Source organism: Henckelia pumila, chromosome 2 (genome assembly GCF_033568475.1).
Source record: "Henckelia pumila isolate YLH828 chromosome 2, ASM3356847v2, whole genome shotgun sequence".
Lineage (NCBI taxonomy): Eukaryota > Viridiplantae > Streptophyta > Magnoliopsida > Lamiales > Gesneriaceae > Henckelia > Henckelia pumila.
In genome coordinates this window covers 190,698,429-190,711,960 of record NC_133121.1, presented here as the reverse complement: position 1 = coordinate 190,711,960, position 13,532 = coordinate 190,698,429, and the positions used below count along the sequence as shown (strand labels likewise).

The window sequence follows — 13,532 nt, the reverse complement described above, 5'->3', positions numbered from 1 at the left end:
AATAGCAGAATCTATGAGAATTTAATCATATAATGAATCAATCTTCGAGACAACAGATTCTAATTGTACTCTTATCGACGATCAGACTTAGATTTCCTCGATGATGACCGCAGGAAACAATAGAGTATGGTTTCTATTCTTATTCTGATATGATCGGTTACACACCTTAACTTTCTTCTTATCGATATTTACTGATGCATCTCGGTTGTTGAATTTTGATTAACAGTAGTCGCAATTCTTTGAATTGATGGGATAAGTTGGAACCGAACAATATTGTACTTCAGATTCAGATTTGATTGAGATTTTGATTTGATTGTAACTGAGCAGTATCGTACTTCAGTTATCATATTTTGATTTGATTGTCTGTTAGCTGCTTTATCCAGTACAGGACTACTGTGGATTGTTTCAGGAAGTTGACAGATTCAAAACGAGTCAATAGACGAACGGAAATCCTCCGGTAAGGATTCTCGATTCCAGGATTCTTTGTTAGTTGATCTGCCGAATGACCTTCTGATTTTAAAATTTCGCGGAGGAATTCTCTTGTTCACAGCTGATGTCCTAGAATCTAGCCTAAATGGGTTGATAAACCAGTGGTTAGAGAGTTGCTGTTATCATCCAGATGAGATTTCTGGATTACCTCTGAGTCATGAGGTTAGATTCAGCAATGACTTGAGATCAGACATCATCAGCTGAGAGTTTGATAGAAAGAAGTATTGAAAACTGGACTTGGATTGAAGTATGACTGCTTTGGAGTATAATCGTACCGTTTGAAGTGAAACTCGTCTACAGTATTGTAGATCTTTTGAATTGAATCTATTAGATGTATTTAGATGAAATTAGAAATTCTTATCGATATTTTTGGTTCTGTTCGAAGAATAGTACTGATCATACAGAGTATTGGAGAATGGTCTTGCAGAATTAAGTGCCGAGACATTGCATGCTATACTATTGAAGTCTGAATTTTGATTGTATCGAGATGTCCTTTCCTCGATCATATTAATTCTAGAGCTGGAATTTATGTGATCATTGCAAGATTGAAGCTGTTTTGATTGAAGCCAAACCCACATCTGTACATGAGAGTTGAAGACTTTGAGTTCTATAGCAGATTTTTGAGAGATTCTTATCGTCGTGGAGCCAATTTCTCATCTAACTCCAGAGAATGCACTTGTACCTGAACCAAACCTTATGAGATCAGTTTGTTTGACATGAATAAGAGATCGACCCGAGATCTAGTATTTCTTATTTTTGCTGTACTGATAATCTTCAGTGCATTGCATCTTCTTATCCAGATTCTGGAGGTATTCTTATTCAGAGGGAGTCTGTGATAGCTCAGTCATAGTAGCAGCTGAAGCAGTACGAGACTCAACATCCGATTCATGATATTGAATTGGAAATAATCTTATTGCTTGTAAGATCGGGCATCACTATCTCCAGTTATATTTTCGAAGTCTTTTCTAAACTGAGAAGTCAAAGTATGACAACTGAACTGATTTTGAGATTGAGGAAAAGATTGGATATGATGAAGAATCTAATGGTGAATTCCAGTATGATCCGAAGTAATACAATGCAGCAACTGAGGTTTGAACAGAATGATCTATTATTATTTTATCTACTACCATTATTCTCTTTGAGCCGATGTATCTGTTCTTATTTTATCTACTATCATTGACTTCGCCGACCGATGAGTGTTGCACTTTTGATTTAGATTCTGGAACAGATATGAAGTCAATCAGAATTATTTTATCCAAATTGAGCCAGAATTGATTTAGAAGATGGAGATAGCGCAGAAAACAGATTCGAATTGGAGAATTTAATGAAGAAGAGTCAGAACTGGGCACAGTCTGAGTTTCAAGACAGTGACGATACCTCAGTTGTGAGTAATTGTTTTGTTGTGCCAGAGATTTTGATTGAGACAGAGTATCTTGAGATTGACACTTTGCAGTTATTCATTATTCTTTTAGACGACCGAAAGATATTCAGAGGATTGAGGAATCGACCTTTATAGGAACAAATAAAGAATGAGGTTCGAAGTATGATTTTGTAATTGCTAGTCTGTCCACTTTTGATAGCTGATATAGAGAAGGAACCGACTGTCTGTGGTACAGTTAATTGTCAGAATGAAAAAAAGATTACTTTTCGACGAATACCTTTCTGAAGCTATCGATCAGTCTGGAAATTTGAAGCCACCTAAGCTTTAATAGACCGATTGCAGAAATCTGCTACTGTACTCCGTACGGAATGAATTTCAGACCCGACCCGATGTTGGGAAGTTGGTCAGAAAGGATTTCAGATTGTTTTGCTCTGTCACAATTTATCCGTGCAGAATAGAATTGGGAGTGTTCGGCATGTGGTCACGGAGGTATAGAACTGTCTGATTTGGAGATCCTATCTGATTAGAATCGAGATATTGCTGTAGTCTGCTTCTGTTTTCGTAAAGAATGGATTCCAGACACGACAATATGATTGGGATTGTCGTCAGGAGGATTTTCAGATAGTTGACTTGTCAAAGTCTGTCCTTTCAGAATGAGATTTTGAGTTAACTCTCACCTTGAACTCAGTCTTTAAGCGACTTTTGTTATTGGATTATAATTGGGTTCAGTTTATTATTCTCAGAACGACGGACAACCAAGACTAAGAGATATAGACTTTAAGAGTATATGTTGAGCTGTAGTGCTTGATTTTGGCACTAGCAGGATGGATTTCTCATCTTTTGCGAAGTTTCTGTACAACAGCTATCAGACGAGTGTCTTGATATCAATTTTTGTAAATGAGTTGTACGATAAGAAATGAGAATCCCAATTGAATTGGGATGATTTTCTGAGTTCCCTGACTTGGGATCAGATTTGATTCGAGGTTCGATAGATGGATGGAGATTTCCTGTCTAGAATGAAGACGACTTGAGGAGAAGGATGAACGGAGTATTCGGATTCTGACGCAGATCTCTGTACTTATGTTCAGGGAAGCCGAGTAATTCAGAAGATTCCTCCGTTTAGAGGTTGTGGCAGTTATGATAAGAGAGAGAACTGTCTCGATGAACTCACGGGTTCCTTTGAGATTCTAGAGGAGATAGGCGATCTCGTCTACCGACTTTTACTCCTTCAGTTCTCCTTGTTTTGCACTAATTTGTTCTTCTGTATTCTTCAGGTATTCTCGACGTACTTCATGTCTTTTGTTGCCAATTCACAGATTTTCTTTGATGTTGAGACGGAAATTGATGAGTCGCCAGTTTTGTTGAGACGACTGATTCAGAGTAGACCGAACATAGTAATGGCTCCTTAGCGAAACCGAATCAGATGAGTTTGTGCAGTTGAGCCGATACGGATTTGAAGAAACGGTGCAAGAAGCGGAGTTTGATTAGAACCGCGATTTCAGAGTTATTTTGAGAGAAGAATTATTATAGCATTCTTTGAACTTTATCTTGTTTTTATGAGATTGAACTGCTTTGATTTCGAGGACGAAATCTATTTTTAGAAGGGGAGAATTGTAAGGCCCTGAAATTAATTATTTTGGGATTAGTGGAATTTATTAATTATTAGAAGTGAATTGATGGGAATTAATTGAGCCGGGATTGAATTGATTTAATTTGGAGTTTCAGGGACCGGTTTGCAAATAAGCCGGTTGACTAGTCAATGGAGATTAATATATTATTTGATATATAATTTCTACCCCTCATCTCCATCACCTACTCCTCTCTCCTCCTCCTTCTCCCTCACGCTAGAGAACCGAGAAAGCCATGATCGATTCTCAAGATTTTTTCTCCGTCTGATTCGCACAATCCGACCGTCAGATTTTCGTACCGAGTTGAGATTCATGATCACCGCAACGAGGGCTTCGTTTTGACGTAAGTTTTGCTACGATCTATGAACTTTGATTTTTGTTGGGTTGTCAGAATTTGATGATTTTCGAGTATGTTGTTCTTGAGCTAGCATAGACTGTGTATTCGAAGTCGGTTTGGAAAAAGAACAAAGTTTGGATTTTATATGATTTTTGGAGTATAAATTCAAAATTGGGGTCTTGAATATTGTTGAGATTTGTTGTGTTTTGAAGGATTGGAGGATGATATGAGATAGTTTGAGTTGTTTGATGATGTTTGTTGATTTTTGGATTGACCGTTTATAGCCGTTATGCCGTCGAAATCGAGTTTTGGATTATCGGTTTTATTATTCGGTTTGATTTCCTGGTTTGTTTGAGTTAGAATATTTATATCGAATCCGTATTTCACATTTTCAGATTTGGGTTTGAAAGATTCGGGTTTGGATCGAACTTGGAAGTTGAATCGATTCGAGAATTGAAGAACGGTATAGTATTGAACTTCTTGAGATGGCTCGACTTGTTTTGATTCGATATTGATTGAGTTCGTTGTCATTTTCAGATTTGAATCCCCGACGAACTTGAAAAGGTAAGAAGATGAAAATTTAATGAATGGTACGATTAACTCGAATTTGATTTAATTTGAGTGCCCAAAAGAAATCACATACTTGTATGCTATTTGAATTATTTGATTTTATCTTGGATGAGTTTATTTTCACTTGCATACATCTTGAGCCGAAGATTCGATTCGTTTTGAACTTAGACAATTTAGGGAGCTATAGTGAAGTGTCTTTGGATTTCGAGTTTTTCCAATTGCTAGAATACTTCTTATAGTTGCTCTGAAGTATAGGGGTTTGAGTTGAGCGATATCCACCCCGAATGTGTGTGTCGGTGAGTTGTTCGTAAAAACTAGACCTCGGGATCCCAACCGAGTACCGATTGATATTCGATTATCCGATTAGATAATCCTGAGTTTTGAAGTCATGCATTGCATTTTAATGCATTTCGAGTTGAGTGCTGATAAGCCTTTTTGAATTGATTGACTCGTTGTTTTATATAACATGATTTGATATATTATTTGGAATTGCTTGATTTGTCTCTTTTACTAGGAATTATATTCTCACCGGATTATCCGGCTGTCGTTTTGTTTGTATGTGTACTTGACGGAAGGTGGGGCAGGTTCGAGTCAGAAGCTGCATGACTAGATCGAGTGGGAAATGATAGAGTGAGGACTTGGTTTTAGAAGTCATACCTTGTATTCGAACTCCCTTGTATTCTATTTTGAGTTGTAGAACTTAGAATCGATGTTTGTTCTACATTTTTATGCATTTGAATACTTCGTTGTTGGAAAAATATTAGTTGGATCATGTTAGAGTCCTTATGGGTATGATATTACACCTTTGGAGTCATTTTTGGAGCAGAAACAGCAGGCCATGCGCGCCCGCGCAGCCCGGAAGGCGCGCCCGCGCGTCCTGCACTCTCTCGGAGGCCCGGGCAGGGCGTTATGCGCGCCCGCGCGTCCCTCCCTGTAAAAAAAAAAATCTACTTTTTGCGACGTGGTTTTGCGTCGTCGAATGTAAGGTGTGCGTCGCTAAATGTCTTATTGATTATTTTTATTTCTTTTGATTACATGATTTATTTATGTTTGAAAGATTAGAATCCAGGTCCTCACAAAACTTGTTTCTTTAAATTTAACTCCTTGATTTATTAATACAACGAGAACAGGAAATCCAGTACTTGTGTGACCCTCAATGACTCAAGGATATAGTTAACTGCGGGTTCACAACTCTTTGTGATTTATGACATCGTTCTTTATTCACTTACATTAATTTGCTCTATTCTATGCATCAACACCTTGATTATAAGAATGTCAGAGTTAATTTTTTATTGGACCCATCGAATCATGGTAAGAGAGTCTAGTAGCATCGTCTCATAATCCCCTAGGTAAAACTAATAGTTCCTGTAAGAACCCATCGATTATGGTTACCGTATAATGCAATCCCTTCATCTTTCATATCTCGAACGAATCTGCATGCAACCGTTGGTTCATCGAGGGTTGCATGTGAATTTCGATAACAATGTGATACATCTTTGAGAATATATAGTGGCATCGCATGCGCAACTAGAGAACACATTTACCCTAAAATACATCTCACACTCTGGCCAGAGATTTCATGCACTATTATTTCACTAGATCACATATGAGATCGACACCCGTAGGCAAGCGGTGAATTCTCAACTACAATGCATTGTAGTCTACATGTGTCATAGCTGCACCCAACCTCGCCTCCTGGTGACCCTCGCGGAGTTGGTAAATTTGAGTCAAAGTACATTCATAGTATGTAGAGTCTCACTGTTAATCCTAGGTCATAAGGACTAATGTGTACAACTACAACCATAGACTTATCCACTTGACGAATAATAACCACTTAGAAAGTTCGAGGGAGCATAGCTCAGTGAAATATTCGTATCAGCACAAATTTGCATGCTTGGACATCTCCATATCCGTACCAATGAAACGTGTTACACAACATCACAGATTCTAGTCTCGAGCTTGAGCGGTTCTTATATATCCTTATTCTTTTGGATGACCCAATAGACTAGGAACTTATTTTAGAATAGACAGTAATTAAAATATGTGTTTCATGATTGTCATCATGTGTACAAACTCATATCTATTTACTAGTATATCAAGGTCTTTATTTACGCAGTTTGAATGAATATACAGATAAAGTAAATGCCAAAATAAATTCAGCTTGCATGGGTAACCGAACACAACAGCCGATCTTGCATAATACCAGCTTCTTGCCGACCAGGCCTCTAACAAAGTCAGGAAAATAGAAAAAAAGATAGAAAATACTGAGCCAAATCCAAATAATAAACAATTTAAATAACGATGATAAATTCAATATAATATGAGAGGACAAGCCAAAAAAATCAATTAATAAATCTCTCATGCACACATGAACAAGAATGCCGTTTTCACATCTATACATACTAATCGTCGTTTCTTTTCTCATCGAAGAGAATAAACATGCCAATCAATCTATGATATTAATTAGGCTCCTAAAAGGTGATCAAATCTGGCAAATCTTGTATGACTTTAACATTTGAGTGGTGATGAGTACTGTTCAAAGGGCTTGCAAATGGATTTTTCTGCACCGAATCTTCTTCAAACTTCTCCCATTTGTCAGTGATAATCGTGCGAAACTCATCCCTCACACAAACCTTCGAATTCTGTGTCACAACAACAATGGCTTTCTCGTCTTCTTTTCTTGGCAACCCTCGATCCACCTCACTTTTCTCCGAGAACCCACAAATTATATTCTCTAGTTCTTGAATTCCCTCCTCTGGGACTTTATCGATTCGGGGCGATTCGGATGCATTTACGACGCTGATATCCTGGCAGAAGTCGAAATACAAGGAGAGTTCTTCACCCTGAAGAGTTGCCTTCTTCACAACTTTGAGAGCCATTATGGCTTCATCCTTGTTTGCGGAATAAATGTTAATCAGAACAATGGCAATACCTTTACAAATCCGGCTGTAAATATCGAAAACCTCGATGATTATTGCATCCATCGCCTCAAGAACAAGAGGGTCAAGGGCTGCTCTTGATTGAGGCTTGATCTGCATTAACAAATCAACCAAAGCCTGCAACTTGTGCAGCAACACCAATTCTTGTTTCATGGTGACACGCTCTCGTTTTTCCTCTGTGTACTGGAATATAAGGGTCGATTTCTGATCAAGAAACGCGTAATAAGTGCGTATAAAGGAATTGTAAGACCATGTTTTGGGCTGGCTAGAATGTCCATCCTTGAAATTGGAGAGATCAAAAGGCAACCTCCCAATTTCTTTGATGCATGGAGCCATGCAATTGATCACATTGTGCATGAGGTACATTCCCTTGAGCGCCACAACCCAACTTTTCGTCTTTTCGAGACGGTTCGAGACGGACCATAGAAGGGGTTTGAGGTTGGAAGGGGAGAGGCGGATCCATCGGCAGATGCGGTCTATGTTGCGTGAGTCGAATGATGATTCGTTGTGGCTGGTGGATTTGATGACCAGGGATTCTATGTCGGGGTTACGGAGGGCGGTCCGTCTCGAAAAGCTCACGAGCCAGAGGCTGTTTTGGTCTTTGAATATGCCGGAAGCCCTCCTCCACAGCCTCATCACCTCCTGTCAATGGCCCCTAGCTGAAGGCCTGCCTTTTGATTTCCTTCTGTTATTTCTCTGCCTCTTTTTTTCTTCTTTCTCTTTATGTTCAATTGAATTGGCTTTAAAAATTGTGTAGAATAATGTCTTTTATAAAAAGAAAACGTGTTTCTAAGGATTTTTTGTTTAAAAATATATAATTATATTGAAAAATAAAAACAAAATGTAAATTATAACATAATGATTTGAATTAGTCAGTCAACTTTGTGGACGTGTTGAAATCGCTAATGGAGCTCCAAACACATACAACAAGTTATTATTTATTGCCAGCCGACTGTCATCCAGAGACAATAGGGAGGCGAATTATATAGCAATTACTTCAATTTGTTGCATCTCATATTCAATTTTATTGTTCATTCCATGAAAAAAGTGTTTGCTTGATTCTAAAGTGATCATATAGAAATAAGTCAACGTGTGTTATGTATTAATGTATATATCATAGTTTACTCCAGAACTCGCATAGAATATTCAGTAAATAATTTTTTTAAAAAATCATTTATCAATTCATTCTTTGGAAGGGCTCATGTGGGGCTCAATCCGAAGTACCAATCTCGTACTTCTACCACAAAAACACATACAACAGCAAAATATTTTTCATGCATAATCATAACATCATCATTATTACTCCGACAGTTGAAGTTGAAACAGTCGAAGAAATAACTCAACAACAGATTGTTGAACCAGTTGCTATTGAAGCAGAAGAAACAGTTCAAATTGAGGAACCTATTATAAATAATCCTATTGAACCAAATCTTCGGTGAAATAAAGATGATCCACCTGAGTTGGTTATAGGTGATCCGACTGCTCCTATTCGAACAAGAAGACAAAATATAAATGAATTTTTACATGCAGCCTTCATCACACAAATGGAACCTAAAATACTGATGAAGCTTTAGCTGATGCAAGATGGATTGAGGCAACACAAGAAGACCTCAACAACTTTGAACTAATTAAAGTATGCCATCTAGTTCCTCAACCTACAAAGCAAAATATCATAGGAACTAGATGGGTTTTTAGAAATAAACTGGATGAAAATGGAACGGTAGTTAGGAGCAAATTAAGACTTGTTGCACAAGGTTACAGGTAGGAAGAAGACATCGATTTTGATGAATCATTTGCACTAGTTGCAAGACTGGAAGCTATAAGAATTTTCCTTGCCTACACTGCTTTCAAGGATTTTAAAATTTATCAAATGGATGTGTCAGCTTTCCTAAATGGCCCTCTTCAAGAAGAAGTGTATGTTGGACAACCACCAGATTTTATCAATCCAACTTATCCTTGTTTCGTTTTTCAACTCGATAAAGCTTTATATGGTATCAAAAACCTCCTAGAGCTTGGTATGATATCCTACTTAAATCTCTTCTTGATCATAACTTTACTATTGGTACTGCTGATAAAAATCTTTTTAAATATATTAAAGGAGATCATACTTCCATTGTTCAAATATCATGATGATAACACATTTGGGTCAACTAACCCCAAATTATGTAAAAAGTTTTCAAACTCATGCAAGACAAATCTCAAATGAGTATGATGAGAGAATTAACATTCTTCTTAGGACTTCAAGTTAAACAACTCGAAAAAGGGGGAACACCAGTTGATGTTACCATGTATCGAGGAATCATAGGCTCCTTATTTTATCTAACTGCTAGTCGTCCTGAGATCATGTTTGCAGTTTTCCTATGTGCTTGTTTCAAGCTACTCCAAAACAGTCTCATTATATTTCAACTAAACATTATGTAGATTGTAGAATTGATAGAAAAAGCACAAGTGACTCCTGTCATTTTTTAGGAGATCGATTAAATTTTTTGTTTAGCAAGAAACAGACATCTATCGCAACATCAAATTCTGAAGCTGAATATCTAGAAGATGGTAGTTGTGCTCAAATTTTGTGGATTCAACAGCAGTTAAGGAATTATGGAATCAAGTCTGAAGAAGCTCCAATCTTGTGTGACAACACTAATGCCATTGCTATAACAAATAATCCAATGTTACACTCAAGAACTAAGAACATTGATATTAGACATCATTTTATTCGAGGTCATGTTATGAAAAAGCAAATGCTGATATCTTCACAGAACCATACCGGATGCTAAGTTTTCTTTATTTAGAAATGCACTTGTCTTAATTGATTTATCTTAAATTACATTAATTTAGGGGGAATATCTCATTCTTGATTCTCTTTTACTAATTTTTATTTTATCTGTTTAAATTTTCTCATGAAATTTGATTTCTAATTTTTGCACAAATATCACAAACAGTAAATCATTAAATTAAAATTTATTATTTAAATAGAAATACTGGAGATTTTCCTCTCCACATCACATTTCCACAGGTCCATCCAGGCAGGAAGACTGCCTAGAGCATTCCGGGCATATTCATCAGAGGCACAAATTTTATTGAGCTCCCTTTGCTCTCATAATAGCATCAGGAGCAAGACACCATTAGGCTTGTAGATATCTTCAGCGTTAGTAGTTCCCAACAACCTCTTGAATCTTCTTTCTCTTGTCACCAGTCTTCTGGTGATAGTAAATGACAGTAGAGGAAAATGGTTGGTTTTGAAACTTCGTTCCTTCTCAATTTGGCACCATGTTTCCACCATATTCCTAAAGACGAGTGCCTTCAGAACAGCTTGGTTGAAAGCAGCATCAAGATCACCCGATGAAAAACTGGAACCATTCATCTTAAAAACTCTATGCGCTTATAAGTTTTATGTTTTTTAAACCAAGGCAGTTGCTTCTCTTTTATAATCAAAAGTTTGGAATTCAGACGGTCGTTTGAGAGGCCTCCATTGTGTCACTTTCAAGACTGCAAGTTTCGAAGAGACACACTTTCTTGAAAAAGGAACTGCTCAAGACACTTGTCTTAAAATCTTATTTTCAATCAATTTTTGAAAGGACAATTTTGATTTATCAGATAAAAATTATGTGTCATCAAGTAAATCGATTTTCTTTAAAAAGAAAATCTTTGGAAAAACTACGATTTTATTAAGATGAGAAATCATAAAATCCTCTCATTATTATAATTAAGGGATTTATTTTGGGGCATTTAATTTTCTTAAAACAATTTTATTTTCAAGTAGTCAAAAACTTGTTTAGCGTCTTTTTACTTTTTCAAATATTTTTGAATTAATAATCACACTAACACACGTCACTGAGTGGCCCATCAAATCCTATATATTCAAATCAAATTTCTAACCTCCTTTTTACTCTATCTTATTTTCTCTAAAATCTTACTTTTCGAATACTATCTGATGATACCAAAAATTTTCCTCGGGTTCGGTCTGATAGAATGGATCCTCCAACTCCTTTATGAAGCAGATCGGGTCGGGCACCAGTGAATTCTTCACAAGAAATAGCTAGGTCAAGGGGGTCGCCGAAAGTTTTTTTAACGTGACCCCTCCGATGCCTAAGTCAATGTCTCGAAGGCAGAGGGTATAATGAATGCGAAAACAAAAGAATATGTGTGCGTGAAATTGAATTGAGAGTGAGTGTTGATTAATGAATAAAACCATAACCATAAAGGGTAGGAGGAGCAAGTTACCTAGTCGAAGTAGAACTAGTCCTGAGGTAGGACTCCTCATTCATTGGACCACCCTTAAAACTTATCTCTATCTCGTGAATATCTGTAAATGGTAAAGCTTATCTTATATGCATCTGAGTCCTACTTGAACTATAAAAGGTATAGGCGGCCCATTAAGCCCAGCTCGGGTGGCCCATTAGAGGCAGCCCAGGTCATAGAAAGACCTAACATGTAGAAACTGGGCTGGACTTATTTCTTAACAATAATCCCATAATTGGGCCAACCCTTATAAACCCATAATGAACGGGTTCGGGTTAGAATAATTTCACAGGATATCAATAGTACCTCCCTAACTAGTCTAAAAGAAGAATGAACTTAGACCGAGTATGAGTAAAATACCAAACCCCGTGTGTTTCTTATGGACGGCTCAGATTTTGATCCCCGTGATGTGTTTCTTGCGAACGGTTCAGATAAACCCGACAGTACGGTTCCCAAGAACTACTAGCGCTGACTCAGCCCGTCCCGAGACGTAGATCAAGGTGACAATCAATGGTCCCGATTGATTCACCTCCTCTATAAATATCCGCAAAAAATGTTTCACTTTTACTTTTCACCACAACATTGTTACACTGTCAAAATCTCCAGAGCACGGTCGACCTGATCTGAGCGCAACCGTCCCTAGGTGATCTTTCTCACCCGAATCACCCCTGGGCTCTGTAAGTCTCGCATCTCATTCTTTTTAGAGTTTGTAGAGGCACCCAATTCTCCTCGTAATGACCTCGAGCCCTCAGACTCTAATAATCTAGACTCAAACCTGGATTTGTCTAAAACACGTGAGGAAAAAATGAGAAGACTTCAAACTTAGATCCGACGAGGCCCGATTATCTGCCCAAGGTAAACAATTGTTTGAGGTGTTAGCCTCCCATTTAAGTCCTGACATGGGTCCCCTCATTAGGGAAATATTGGGTATGCCCAATAATTATGACCTCACAATCCCTAGCCGTAAAGACCGAGCTCACAAACCACCCACTAACTTTTTAAGTTTCAGCTTAAATCAGGTAAAAATGGGTTTAAGGTTTCCCATCCCGAGCTGGATCTTGCACTTGTGTCAATATTTTTGTGTATGCTCTAGTCAATTATCATCGAAATCCTTTAGTTCGATCCTCTCGCTGGGTGTTCTATTCTGTTTTTTCAGAGTCCCATTAGACATAGAGAATTTTCTCAAATTCATTCAAACTAAAAAGACCACCCGGGCCGTTTTTACATCTCTATGTGACCCAAATATCCCTTCTTGAGAGGGAAGCCTAGCTCATACAAGGGTTGGACAAACAGATATTTCTTTGTCAAACCCGACCAGCCCTGGGAATGTCGAGCTAACTGGGAAATGAACTTCACGACCCCTGACCCCCAGCTTTGTCCTTTTTTGACCTCACAAACTTTCTCAACACAATGTTTGCTCAAACCTTTGACATCGAGAACCTGATCGAGGATGATTTTCTCTGCCATTATGGCTTCATTGAGAAAGGGATAGAGATCGAAGGGGATATAGGTAGTACCCATGTACCCGTGCTACCTTATATAAACTATTTTGGAATTTTTTATTTATTGCATTTTTATTTGCCAGAAGACAAGATTCGCTCTGCCATCATGCCTGCTAACTTCAGAGCTGCTTTGAAGAATCTAAAGAGGAAACAACCCAAGGATGCGGAGGCTAGCTCGTACCCCGAGCAGGACACCACCGAGCACTCCAAGAAAAAATCCTCCAAGCCCAAAGATCAAGGGCATACTGCGGCTCCCGAGCTCCAGCAACAGCCTCCGACTTCCTCATCCCGAGCCCATGGCAAGGGCCCGGTAGAGGATTTTGAATCCCTACCTGATGCCGAGCCCTGGGGTATGATGCTCCAGCCCGGGATGCCTGATATGTCCTTTTTTTTGCAGTCTGATCCCCGAGGGAGCCTAGGAATAATGCAGATACTGATCTCTCGAGC

At 38.1% G+C, this 13,532-nt stretch overlaps 1 protein-coding gene across 1 annotated transcript; it reads right to left on the bottom strand.

Moving 5' to 3' along the window:
* Positions 1-6,701: 6,701 nt before the first annotated feature.
* Positions 6,702-8,056, bottom strand: LOC140884571 (putative clathrin assembly protein At1g25240). The gene has a single exon (XM_073291361.1). The coding sequence runs from the start codon at positions 7,978-7,980 to the stop codon at positions 6,877-6,879; it is 1,104 nt and encodes a 367-aa protein (XP_073147462.1). The 5' UTR covers positions 7,981-8,056; the 3' UTR covers positions 6,702-6,876.
* Between the last annotated feature and the right edge of the window lie 5,476 nt (positions 8,057-13,532).